The sequence below is a fragment of the Pinus tabuliformis genome, chromosome X, assembly GCF_031772625.1.
Source record: "Pinus tabuliformis cultivar Carrire ecotype Pingquan chromosome X, CPIR1, whole genome shotgun sequence".
Classification (NCBI taxonomy): Eukaryota; Viridiplantae; Streptophyta; class Pinopsida; order Pinales; family Pinaceae; genus Pinus; species Pinus tabuliformis.
This window is the reverse complement of record NC_142308.1, coordinates 1641503790-1641518142: the sequence shown is the minus strand read 5'-3', so window position 1 is coordinate 1641518142 and position 14353 is coordinate 1641503790. Positions and strand designations below refer to the sequence as shown.

The following is a 14353-nucleotide window of genomic DNA, read 5'->3' as shown; positions in this document are numbered from 1 at the left end:
AGATCGCAATATTGGAAGACAAAGGCTATGATGTAGTCTTCAGTAAGGGAAAGGTTTTCCTTAGACACGTCACCATGAGACAGGTGAAGCATATCAGTTCACGATTCAAGAACCTGTATGCTCTTGAGGTTCAAGATGCATGCAAAGCCTTGAGGAGCAAGGCAACTGATGGAGACTTGGTGGTTGAGAGGGAGAGTAAATTACCTCTCAACATGCAGCGCCAGAAGAAGTCTCAGACAATTGTGGAGGAGCCACAATCTGTGAAGCAGCTTCAGAAGGTTATGGAGCAGCGACAACTAGAGAAGCCGATAGGAGACTGAGTGGAGGCATCCACTCATGCAGAGACCTCCAGTAGGGGGGAATTTCGAGCCAAGTGGGCAGAGGGATCACATGCATCCATACCTCTAGGTGTGAGGTGGGGCGATGTGAAGTGATAGTCCCAAGAAGGCTGAAATAGGGACAGGATCTTTGAGGTACCCAACCTCTTTGATTAGACCTTACTGCGGGAGCCCCGACGAGGAGTAGCAGGACTGGCTGAGTGGGTAGAGACAGATGCGGATGGAGCAGCAGAGGAAGCTTCAGCATCAGAGGATGTTTCTAGCCCAACAGGGAGGTCAGTTGGGAGATCGGTTAATTACTTCTCAGTAACTGAGTTGCAGTGCAGCAGTGGGCAGCACATTGCAACATGATGAGAGGAAGTGTAGTGCGGATGCAGTGCTGGGAGATAGGACTAGCAACAGCACGGATGCAGCAGGAGGAATCAATGTAATTTATGAAGTCAGAGATCAAAGTGACAGAGGCTAGAGCAGTCAGATACTGAAGGGCACAAAGGTGCAGAGTTTTCAGTCGACAGAGGCAATAACAGTCAGAGACTTTGATGACAGAGGCATCATTCTGATTTAGGTTGGATATTTTTTTGTTTCTAGAGTTGCTGGAGCAACAACATTTGAGAGAATTGTTGCATGCAAAACATTCCAAAGGTTCAGGATCAGGTTTGAGTTGAATTCCTTTCTTGTTGAGAGAGAGTGTTGAAAATAGCAACAATAAATGCTAAAAATAGAAATGCTATAAATAACATTGCTATAAATAGCATTTTCAGGTACCAGTGTGGAAAATAGCAACAAGGAATGATAAAATAGAAATGCTAAAAATAACATTGCTATAAATAGCATTTCGGGATAGATTCCAATTTTAATTAGTCCCTAAATTAAAATTAAGAATTAAAATTCGAATTTAGTCTCAGCAACTATTTGAAAAATAATTAATTAATTCATCTTGAGTTAATTAGTTGGAGAAAATCAAACATGAAGTCTATGTGAAGACATGCAACAATTATCCCTTTGATTGGGGAAGTTATCCCTTAATTAAGGAGATAAGGATGAGTTGTATTTGAGTTGTAATTAGTTAGCTCAGTTAACTGAGTTAAGTCTAGTTAAATTAGTTCCAAACAATTGGAGGAACTAATTGTAAGTTCAGTCAGTTAATGCATGCATGCATGCAACAAGTGTTCTCCAGATAACTGAATTATTCTCTCATAAATAACTCATGCATGTTAGTTCAGATAGAGACCCAGTTGAAATTAAAAGGAAGGGACAATGTACTATCAGTTGGAGGAATTTTCCTATAAAGGAAACTCATCCATGTAGAAGGAATTATCTCCTTCAGGACTGCGCAGTTATTTCAGAGGTCAGTGTTGTGTGTGAGGTAAAAATCACACAGGTTGCAGCTAGAGGACCCAGGAGAAACTGTGCAAGGAAATAGGAGGCTTGGAGGGCAGAGGAGAAGGTTTGTGAGAAGCCTTTGACTGTCTATGAGCAACAGAGGGATTGTACTGAGAGCTGGATAGCTTGTGAACTAAAGCTTTGTGTAATCCAGACATATTTCCACTTGTATGATAATACAGAGATCGGGGTTCGAAAGGACTTTCTGGTGTTAGGATCTAAAAAGGGAGATTTATAACAGATTTGGTATTCCAATGGAATTGTAAAGTGTGATCTATGCGGGTAGATATATGCAAGATCAAATGTGCTTATAGGACTATGGCATAGAATGAAACTCCTCAATCATCATCAACCTTAGGTTGCAGGGGGATTCGTCAAGATCTAGTAACCCTAAGGGACCAGATTTTGTCAAAGGACAAGCCAATGGATCTGCGTCATTCAAAGAAACCCTCAAAGGAAACTTTGTTGCTTCAAGAAAACTTGAACAAACTCTCAATCTTCATGGGCCCTATATTTTGGAGTAGATGAATCAAATCCAGGCAATGATAGTAGATCTAGCAGAGATACGTAATCTTAGTTCAATCTATCAATGTCAAACAATCATTTGCAAGATTAATGGTTTCTGGCCAAACCTCGTGGATCCCTTTCAATGGATCTTTATGACTTGTATAGTAAATTATGAGATTCACTTATGTTCCAAGGGATTCTTCATCATAAAATTTGAATCATCAGAGATCAGAGATTATGTTTTACAAGAGGGTCCATGGTTCTAGGGAAATGCATGACTGTTTATCATCCCATAGTTCCCAAATTTCGATGCCAATTCAATGATAGTCTCCAAAATGTTGGTCTAGGCAAGATTATATAATTTACCCCTTCATTTCTGGCATCCAAAAGTACTAGCAGGAATTGGTAACATGTTGGGGAGATACATTAATATGGATACACAAAGAACTAAAGAGGCAATTTATACCTTTGCTAGGATTTGTGTAGAAGTAGACCTCAACAAAGGACTACCTGACCACATCCCTTTTGACACACAACAATCAATGTTGGACCCAATTCTTAGGTTTTGAGAATACAACATTCAAGTGTCATCTCTGTCTTCAAAATGGACATTTACAACCCAGATATCCTTTGGCAAAGAAAGATCTCAGGAAGAAAAAGAAATCTGTAAAAAAGTTGTAGAAATTATTGTGTAGATCTAAAACTGCTCATGAAATTTACTAAAACTCAAGACTCAAATCTACTATACTATTATGCTATTATGGGCCTTCAGAATCAAATGGCTAAATTGGTAGACATGTTAAAAGATCTGACACATTTACATCCTATGAGACCTCATGTTTGGTGTACCCACTATCAGGTTGAGGGACATCATGTTATAGAGTGCCGGCGACTGAGAGGGACAGGACTGTGCAGTGCTCCTATGGGACCTCTGCCACCGCAGTCCCCTAGAGTTGCACAAATCTCATCTGCTCTTCCTTATCATATATATGGTTGTTGGTTATATATATATATATATATATATATATATGTATATATGTATATATATAATTTGTTTAAGCAGATGTCAGTTTTACTTGGATGACGATTTTCTCATCATAATTCGACAATTTTTTTTTGTCTTCAAAAAAATTTGAAACTTGGACTATTTGAATAATTTTTTTAATGTCGGAAATGGCTTCAGCCCTCAAGAACCCTTGGAACACCTAAAATTCCAAAACTTGACAACTGTACTCTTGGATTTCCAAAGATTTCTGTCGACTTTCATCAAAACCGAAAAAAAACTATTCTTTTCCAGAAAAAATCAACACCTATTTAGACTCCACTTCTAAATATATATATACATTTCCCATATTTCATATAAAATTATTAATACCTAACATAAAATTAAGTAACTACCCTAAATCCATTTTTAACTCCAAATCTTAGTAAATCCAGAGTTAAGATGGATCTGGATTGGTTTAATTATCAACCTTTAAATAAACCATATTAGAGAATTTTATGTTTTTTTATTTTAATTTAATTTTGACTAAATTAAAGGTTAAACATTACAACATCTTAACATCTTCCCATATAACACAATAAAATAAAAAAATTCAATACTATCATATATTTACATAAAAAAATTCAATACTATCATATATTTACATTTTGGATAAATCGCAAATATTAATAATAAAAATATAACACATTCTTTCTTAAAAAAAAATGAGATCAATTAGAATGTAACACGATCTCTTCCCCAAATAAACAAATAAATAATGTAATCCAATCTCCTAAAAAAATGAGAACCGTGAGCCGCTGCCACTCGTTTACACACTGTATCCTGTTGTAGGACGCACACTACAAGGCGAACTCCATAATTTGCCTCGTTTCTGCAGTCCCAATGCAGGCAAGAATCCAGCACGATCGCCTCTGCCTTCTTGAGGCTCCAGGTTTGGGACCCGCGGCGCAACGGCGACCTCGTCCTTTGCTTCTTGGACGACGGAGCTTAAATCCGCTTGGAAACTTTGCTTCGGCTAACAGAATCCACATTACCGCTTCGAATCTCATCTATGGTTCAAGCCCGGTGTCCAGGATGAATTGCGAGGTATCATTCGCCATTGTACAGTTTCTGATTTTTGCAACACTTAAATTCGAAGGATTCCAATTTAGTCGGCTCTTACAGAGATCTTTATTGAATAATTGTATCCTTAGAATGCGACTGAAGGACTTTATTCTGGTCGTATGGTGCAGGCCAAGGCGGACAGCGAAGTAAAAGAAATGGACATAAACGAGGTGTTTATCGGTACAGGAGATGCAGAGACACCTGTAAAGATTTGCCAAACTCATACGTTGCCGGCTGCTCTAACGGTTGCGGAAGCCGTGAGGAAATTGAAATCGGCTATAGCAGATTTAAAATCCTGTCCCCCGACGTTAGAAAGCGGCATATTGCGTTTTCAGGTCAGAGCGATCTTGAATTCATTATCTTTGCCCTTTCCCAGGACACAGTTATTTCCCTCTCTGTTCGTATTGTAAAAAAACGAAGAGAAAAAATTCGTTTCAGCTAACTGCACAGCAGCCAAGCGATTCTGATTGTAAATTTTTGTTTTGGAACACAAAATGACAGTTTCCGGAGATTATTTCCTGAGGTGTTAATTTAAAATATTTTCCGATATTTGTCAGATTCCTATATTTTTGGGAACTTTCTTATAGTTGACACTTTTTATAAACAAACTTGAAGTATACAATATCTGCTCTTTTCTTCCAAACACGAAGGAGATTTTAATAAACCGATATCTGCACTTTTCTTCCAAACATGAAGGAGATTTTAATAAACCGATATCTGCAATTTTCTTCCAAACATGAAGGAGATTTAAATAAACCCATTTCAAGAGCGGTGACATTAATAATTCCTCCAATTATAACACCATAATGAAAAATCCTTTGTTTACAAAACTATTTGGAAGTATGCTAGAAAATAGAATAACCAAGTGGGCGGAAAGAAGGGTAACCTGCTAAAGAGCAGGTTTTATACCCAAACATTCCATGGTTGATCATGGTATAATCATGGTATAAAATTAAGACATATCATTGAAAAAGTGTGGGAGAAAAAGGAGGAAGTCTTTTGCTCCTTTGTTGATTTTAAGAAAACCATTGACTCGGTACCTAGGGATAAAGTTTGTTGATTTTTCATGATCTTCTAATTTGATAATTACTATCCAATTATATTCTTAACCAATTAATTTGTCATTAAGCAATTACACATATAGAATCTCAACAGTAATGACAGTATGATCATGAAGAGACAACCAAACACAAGACACAAATTTTTACCTTGGGAAAACCCTAATCAGGGAAAAACCCAACAACTTTTTTCTTAGAGAAATTATCTTATTGAAAAAGAGATACAATCTGACTTTTCCAGTCAAACTAGGTCAAATTGACCACAATATTCAATGAGTCAAACCTGGTCAAACAAACCACATTTTCAGCCTCCTGCAACGTGGTCAAAGTCTGGTCAAACAGGCTGAATTTCGGCCTCCTGCAACTGCCTCAGACTTCGCTCAAACAGCCTAAGACTGCAGTCAAATAGTGCCTTGGATTGCGGTCAAACAACCTCAGATTGCGGTCAAACAATGCTTCAGACTGTGGTCAAACAGTGCCTCAGACTTCGGTCTTTATAATTTTTTCCTATAAGGTTTTAGATATTAAAACCTGGAGAATTGAGGAGACACTGCTGCTGCGCGCGCGCCTGAAGCCTGCGTCCGAGCCTGCCTGGAACCGACTGATCGAGCTGCATCATGGATCCTCCGGATCCGCCTGGTGGGGATCCGGAGCTGCAACGAGCTTTCTCTAACCTGGTAAAGTCTCTCCCTCCGCAAAGACCTAGACCAACAACAACAAAGTTTGTGAAGAAGCTGGATGTTTTACAGGAAGTCCATCTGCCTCCGACCATTCCACGCATGGCAGCCATTTCCTTAGCAGAGAAAGGGTTAATCGGGCAATTTACAGGACTATGGCCATCACCCAAGACAGTGCAAAGATGGGTCGAAAGAAACTGGTCGGACAAGATCCAGGGCAAAATATCCATCAGATTCTGTGGCAGAAGATATTTTACCTTTCATTTTGAAACCAAAGAGGATAAAGATCTAATATTCAGAAACGGGCCTTACTTTATGGATTCTAGGGGCCTCTATCTCAATAAATGGACCCCGGATTTCGATCCAGAACTTGATATACCAAGTGCGGTTCCATTCTGGGTCAGACTACCTCATCTCCCACTCCACTGCTGGGGGGACGATTCGGTTAAAGCAATAGGAAACACGGTTGGAAAATACATAGACCGCAGTGAACCCAAAGACAACATGCAGGCTTGTGCGCGGATTTGCGTTGAAGTTGATCTGGGCCGAGGACTGCCGGAAGCAATCAAACTGAAAGTAGATGACTGGTGCCATATTCAGCTGCTGGATTACGAGCAGATACCCTTCAAATGCAAGGTATGCCACGAATATGGACACTTTGCAAATAGATGCCCTAAAATAGTTAATGTAGAATCAGAAGAGCAAGATGGGCAATGGGAAACTGTTAAAAGGAAAAAATCATCCCCTCCCCTCAAATCAATGGATTCTGAAGCCCCTGGTCCTTCCCACCAGCACCCTTCTCACCAACCCTCCTCCCTTCAGCATCCTTCCTCCTCCTCCCAGCAGCCTCCCCTTCAACATCCTTCTTCTCCTCCTCGGATTCCCGATCCTCCCATCCCTCCATCTTCTAATCCCTTCGCGACCCTCTCTGAGGAAGAATCCGTGCCTGATTTCCCCTCCTCTAACCCTCCTCTCCACCCCTCACCCCCTCTCATCTCTCAACCCTCCCCTGATACCCCCTCCACTAGGATTACCAGAAGTTCTTCAAAGGAACATGGAGCGCCCAGCGATGTTCCAAAAAAACATGGGCCTGGCAGAAAATCGGCCAAACAACAGAGAGAAGAAAGTACCCAGAAAGACATAGCCATGGGCTCTCAGACTCCTATAGAATCCTTCATTCTTGGACACTTGGAAAAAGAAAACAATAACAAAGGCAAAGAGAGGCGAGCACCTCTCCATGTAACCAGTAAATCATGATGAAAATACTATCCTGGAACAGTAGGGGATTAGGGCACCCCTCCAAGATAGTAGCCCTCAAGGACTTAATCCAAAGTGAAAACCCTGAAATCGTTCTTATCCAAGAAACAAAGCAAGATCAATCAGAAATTAATAGAGTCATCAATCAGCAAAAGCGTTACAGTGGATGTGCAAGCGAAGCAAGAGGAGCCTCAGGCGACATTCTAACTATGTGGGATAGTAATAAATGGAACTGTAACTCCACCAGAATACATCAGAACTGGATCCGTGTCAATCTAGAAAGCAAGACAGATGGATCAACGGTAATAATTTACAACATATATGCTCCGAATCAGTACAGAGAGAAAGAAGTGTGTTGGAACACTTTGGAAGCTAGTATAGAAGAAGAGCAGGACAACAATCTCATTATTGCAGGTGATTTAAATCTGGTATTGCATGCTAACGAAAAAAGAGGGGGGCATTTCACCCCAGATCCTTTCAGAAATCGACTTGAGAGCATTATGCAGGAGCAAGATCTTGTTGATATCAGACCCAAGAACCGCAGGTACACCTGGAGTAATAGAAGAATAGGAGTCGGCAATATCATGGAGCGTCTTGACAGGTTCCTCATAAGCATAGCTTATCTGTCCACCTTCACTACTGGTCAGTCAAATATTCTCAATGTCTCCGCCTCTGATCATTATCCAATAACACTTACTCTGCATAGTCAATGTCAGCTAGGACCTCTCCCTTTCAAATACTGTTCCATTTGGAATCGTATCCCTGCAGCAAAAGACGTGGTGCGGCAGGCTTGGATTCAACACGTGGAAGGCTCCCCAACTTATATTTGGGAGACAAAACTAAAGAGAGTAAGACAGGCTCTAAAAAATTGGGCAAAGAACAATTACCAAGAGCCCGAGTTGAGCAAGAAGAAAATTAAGCAAGATCTAGAGGAAGTGCAGCGAAGCATTGAAGCCTTTGGGCTGTCCCAGCAAGCCAAAGAGAACGAAACAAGACTATACTCTCAGCTGAGACAAACTATAAGGGATGAAGAAACAAAATGGAGATTGAAGTCAAGGCAGCTCTGGCTGCAGGAGGGAGATAAAAATACTTCTTATTTTCATAAGCAGGCTACAGTTCGAAAGGCCAGAAATACTGTGAGCACAATTAGGGATAATGAAGGGAATAGCTACAATACTCAGGACTCTATAAAGGAAGCAGCCACCAATCACTTCAAAAACCTTCTGACTGAGGATAAAGGTGAGGAGGATTACTCAAGTTTGTTACAGCACCTGTTCAAAGGAGTCACACAAGAAATGAACAGCAGCCTCAAGAAAGAAGTAGAAGAAGAAGAAATCCAAAAAGCAATTTGGAGTCTACACCCAGATAAAGCTCCAGGACCTGATGGGTTTCCAATCAGCTTTTACAGAGAGTATTGGCAGATGATCAAAAAAGATCTCTTAAAGATGATACGCTGGGTTTTAAAGAAAGGCAAAATGGGGGGATTTACCAACTCTACCTATCTAGCCTTAATTCCAAAAGAGAATAGACCTTCCACTTTTTCAAGATTTCGGCCAATATCTTTATGTAACTCAGCATACAAAATAATTACAAAAATTCTGTCAACTAGGCTCAAGCCTCACCTCTCTTCTCTGATCTCAGAAAACCAAGGGGGCTTTCTACCCAATAGGCACATTTCTGACTCTATCCTTCTTGTGCAAGAGGCCATCCACTCAAGCATAAGCAGAAAGGAGAAAGGGTTTGTCCTAAAGCTGGATCTTGCTAATGCCTTTGACAGGGTAAGGCATTCCTTTCTGTTTGCTGTCCTTCACAAAATGGGATTTGACTCCTCCTTCATCACAATGATCAAAGCCTGTATATCGGACCCCTGGATCTCCCCTCTGATCAATGGGAGGCCGTGTGCTGCATTCCAATCCTCTCGAGGCCTTAGACAAGGCTGTCCCTTGTCTCCTTACTTGTTTATCCTCATGGCCGAGACCCTTAGCCAAACCCTGGACTTCAATCGGAGAATAGGTCTAATCACTGGCATCAAATTTGAGCAAGGAACAAAGAACATCAACCACTCTCAATTTGCAGATGATACCCTCCTAATTGGAGGAGCGTCCATCACTATAGCAAGGCGCTTTAAGAAGATCTTAGACCAATTCATGGAATACTCAGGAGGGAAGGTCAATCAGCTAAAAAGCTGTATATATGGTTGGAACACATCAAATCATACCATCCATAGCATTGCAAGTATATTAGGAGTCTCCTACAAACTAGTCTGGAACCACTTCACCTATTTAGGGATGCCAGTAAGTATGGGACCGCTGAAAGCTGACACCTGGAACGAAATCCTTGACAAAATAAAGAGAAAAATCCAACAATGGGGCACCATGTGGCTGAACCCAGCAGGACGACTTGTACTTCTCAAATCAGGTTTGGCCTCTCTTCCCATTTATCGTTTCTCTTTATACCAAGCTCCTGCTGTTTTCCATCAAAAAATGGAAAGAGCTCTCAGGCATTTTCTTTGGCAAGGAGGGAAAACAGAAAAAAGAAAATTCAATCTTGTCAGTTGGAAGAACGTCATTCAGTCTCAGGAAAAAGGAGGATTAGGAATAAGATCACCAAAACTGCTGAATTTAGCTCTTGGAGCTAAAATAATATGGAGAATATGGAGAATGATCACAGGGCCCACAGCATGGTGGAAGAAGGTTTTAGAGGCAAAATACTTGAACAGCACAAGGCAACAACTTCTGGATACCAATATTCCCAACAGAGATAGTACAAAAATTTGGCAACTCTGCAAGAAAGCCATATCCTTTATGTCTCAGAATATTTCAAAAGTCCCAGGAGGGGGGAGCAGCATCAATTTCTCCACAGACAGAATCCTAGGACAGCATCCAATTGGATCAAAAATGGAGGCAATCCCTGCCATAAATTGGCTCAATGGTAAAGGAATATTGTATTTGGCTCAAATATCACAATGGGACAATCACTCTCAAGCATGGATAGGTTGGAAGTTCCCGGATTACCCCAGAGAGCTAGAGACTAGTCTCGCTGCCCTAAAGAATCTCCTACACAGCAAAGCTCCGATCCAGAAAGGCAAGCAAGATGGTTATCGTTGGGACCCAACTGGAACTCAATACACGGCTAAAGCTGGTCACCAACATTTATGTGACAGCACCTTCCCACAGGACATATGGAGCCAATGGAAACTGGTATGGAGAGCAGAAGCACCCCCCAAAGTCAAATTTTTCATTTGGTTGCTCCTGAAAGGGAAAATACTAACAGCAGAGAATTTAAAGAAAAGAGGCATAATGGGACCATCCAGATGTCCGAACTGCTGTAGATCAGAGGAAACAATACAACACCTGTTTATAGATTGCCCGGTAGCTGATGAATGCTGGAGAAAGATGGCCTCAATCGGGGATGCTTCATGGGAGCCACAGGCAACTATTGCAGAAACGATTCACAAATGGAGGAAGAACTGTCCATGGAAAGAGAAAAGGAGTAAATTGACGCAAAGGATATGGAATACCATACCACTAACCCTCATATGGCGCATCTGGTTGGCACGAAATGGAAAGGTTTTCCAGGAGAAAGGCTGTAATATCAGAGTTATGTGTCACAAGGCAAAGATCTTAGCGGTGGAGACAGTCACAAACCACACCAAAGGCAAGATCGAGGCTACCAATTACAACATGGAAGAGAGAAACCTGATTAGTTATGTCCAAGAGAATATAACTAGCGCACAGGAATTAAGCCGAGGAAGGACACAAACGAAAGAAACAAACAGGGCATGGAAGCTGAGGTTAAAGGAAGAGGAATTCGCGAATTGGTTGAGAAACTGTAATAGGTTCTACTTATTCTTTGATGGCGCTTCTAAATCAAACCCGGGCCAAGCAGGTGCAGGGGGTCTAATCTGCAATGCTAATGGAGAGAGAATACTTCATTTCGAATGGGGACTGGGAGAGATTTCCAACAACAGGGCAGAGGGATTGGCATTGTACCAGGGCCTCACTCAGCTGATCAAGTTAGGGATAAGGAAGGCAATAGTGTTTGGGGACTCAGCAATCATCATTAGGCTCATGGCGCAGAGGCAGAGCACGCCGAACATCCTTCTACAACAGATAAACTATAGGAACCAGACCCTTCACGCTTCAATGGAAGAAGTCATCTATTACCACATCCTCCGTGGACTGAACAAGGAGGCTGACAAGTGTGCCAACAGGGCATGCGAGCGCTCCAAGGGTAGTCTGTGCTGTAATAACAATCCCTCTTTCCAACCGTTACCATGAATATTCCACATCTAGTCAACAGCAGGTGTACCGCGGATGATAGAATCTATGACAGCAGACAAATAATCAGTGCAGATGACAGAACAGGTATGGTAGACAGGATTTTGATCAGAAATAAGATTGGGAGATCTATTCAGCGCATGGGAATCAAGCGAAGTGCAGGAGAAAATCGTCCTAGCAGACAGACCTCTTATGCAATTCAAGATAAGCATTTGACCATGAGGTGGAGCATTGGGAGATGTAGACGGGCTTCTTCCCGCTCTCATAGCCTGCGGATAGTTTCTATTTATACCCTGGGTGGCATGATCCTCCAATACAGTGAGAAAGCTTGTGCCCACGAGCAGCAGAGCAAAATCGCTCCCGCTTATCTCCAAGCAGTCCGAGGTAGTCAACAGAATCACAACAACCCTGCGCGAGCTGTGGTTGTAGCTTGTAGTAAGCAGAGAGCTCAGAGACCCCGCGCTAAGGAAGCGAACAGTACAGACAGGAACTATCCAGCGTCAATGGATCGCCCAGAAGACTGTTTCCACTGCAGAGATCTACAGGCAGAATTCGAGGAGCTGCGAGCACAACAGCGGACCCTGGAGGATCAAGTTCGAAGTCTGGAAGCAAGACTGGAAGATCAATACAGAATTCTTAATGAGAAGTATCGGGCTGAGATAAATCTTTTCCTCCACAGAGTCAACTCCTTACATGAGCAGTTTAGCAGCTTGGCCAATAGATGTAGCCATGCTGAAGAATCGATAACTGTCCTCAAGTTCATGATGGACAAAAAGTTCAAAGATGCTCCTTCCTCTTCTAGTGCTAAACAGAACGAGCCAGACCCTAACCCAGAAGCGTCCACAACAAGGAAGATCAGTCACATAGAGATAGATTAATTATGTTATGTAGTTGTAAATTTTGGTGTTTGCAGTATGTAAGGATTTACAGTAGTATAAGAAGCCTCAGAGGCAGGAATACTAGAACAAGGATCAAGGAAGGGACCCTTTTTGTAATTCCTTGGATCCAGAATGCTCAGGAAGCACTATATGTATGGCGAACTGCCTCTTCCTTTTTTCAGATCAATATATAGCACCCGAACTTTGTCTAAAAAAAAAAAGTGCCTCAGACTTCGGTCAAACAACCTCATACTGCAGTCAAATAGATTAGGTCAGCGCTGGTCAACAAACTCCAAAAGAGGGTTCAGTCTCAGAAGACTTCCTTCTTCTCCTTCGCACGTGTGAACATAAAACAAATGATCTTGTGTGAGATCTGAATTAGTCCAAATGGGTGATGACTAATGACAATATATAGTTGTTGAAGCCTGAAGGAGATGAATAGGTGTGTCTCTTTAGCTGGGCTGACTTGAGCAATTTGGACCCGTCTTGTACTTTTGGAGGTAATTTAAAAATCAAAATTTTCAAATTTTCCCTCTCTTAATTTGAAGCCGACTTGAATCCAAATTTGAATTTTTGCTTCTTTTAATTTTGTGGGCTAACACAATAAATGAATACCAACCACAACTACCAAATTTCAACACTCCCTCTTAGCTAGGGAGGTATTTGCCTTGACTTCTTCGGATGTTCTCTTGTTGAAATTTTTTTCTATCCCAAGAAAAAGGTTGAATGAGCTTAGCTATGTTGATGAGTCCATCCACCTCATGTTCTATACCAGAACCACGTGGAAAGCACCCTACATCAACATCATGCAAAGGGATCTAGTCACCTACTAGACACATCCCCTTTGCAAATGGATCTAGTCACCCACTGGCCAAAGGCCTTCTAGGGTTCCACAGGCCAAATACCTTTCGCCTTCTGGGGTTAAGACTAGTCCTGGGTCACAAATTATCCAAGTCATCACCTGGAAACTGGTTAGCACCTATGACCTATAATGAAACCCTGAGCCCATTTACCATTCCCACATATTGTCACATGCTATTGAATGGAAAAACACATGCCCGATGCTATAAGGCATTCACTCAACCCACTAGGCAAATGACCATTAGCGATATAGTCAAAACCTTCTGACTGTGGGAGCACTTTGGGCCTTGATGTTCTCTGAGGCATTCTCCCTAGCCACATTACATGGCCTTGGTCAATACCTTTGACCTATCAATATCTTGACCTAGGGAGAATGGATGCCCCTTGATGCTACAACATCAACACTCCCTTTAACCAAGGGAATCATTCTCAACCACTCCAAGCTTGTCCCTGAAGTGTACAAACTTCATCATGGGATAGAGGCTTTGTGAGAATGTAAGCAACCTACTTGTTTGTAGAAATGCATAGGAGCCTCATTGCTCCCTTTTGTACCATATCCTAAATGTGGTGGTACCATGATCTTGATGTGCTTCGACCTGTCATCAGTCGTCTCCTGCACCTAATCAAACAATCCTGCAAGTAGCTTCTGAAGCCACACTACTTCATAGCTCACCAAACTAGTTGTAATATACTCGGTCTTTGCAGTCCTAAGTGGAACAAATGTTTGCTTCCTGCCCAAGCAGAATCTAATCTGAATCATCATCTTGATGTACTCTTCTCGTTTTCAACACTTTCTACCCAATCTGAATCGGTATATCGGTGCAAATGTACTTCATGATTTTAGACATGTACCATGTCGGTACCTCAACACATGTTGTGTCGCATGCCTCGAATCAACCATAAATTGACTGGTTTCACTAGATCCATCACTATAGCTGCTTGTCACTAAAGCAAATCCCACTATAGCAATCTTGGCTGCTCCCTCTACCACTTACCTTCTTCAGATT

At 41.6% G+C, this 14353-nt stretch overlaps 1 protein-coding gene across 5 annotated transcripts in view; it reads left to right on the top strand.

The window, feature by feature from the left end:
- The first annotated feature begins 4020 nt into the window (after window positions 1-4020).
- Window positions 4021-14353, top strand: part of PHYLLO (2-oxoglutarate decarboxylase/hydro-lyase/magnesium ion-binding protein) — a 439001-nt gene continuing 428668 nt past the window's right edge. For all 5 annotated transcript variants that reach the window (XM_089447470.1, XM_089447471.1, XM_089447473.1 and 2 more), the window contains exons 1-2: window positions 4021-4317; window positions 4464-4670. In XM_089447470.1, coding sequence (XP_089303596.1) covers window positions 4114-4317; window positions 4464-4670 — 411 coding nt within the window. In that variant the 5' untranslated portion in view covers window positions 4021-4113. The remainder of the gene's footprint in view (window positions 4318-4463; window positions 4671-14353) is intronic.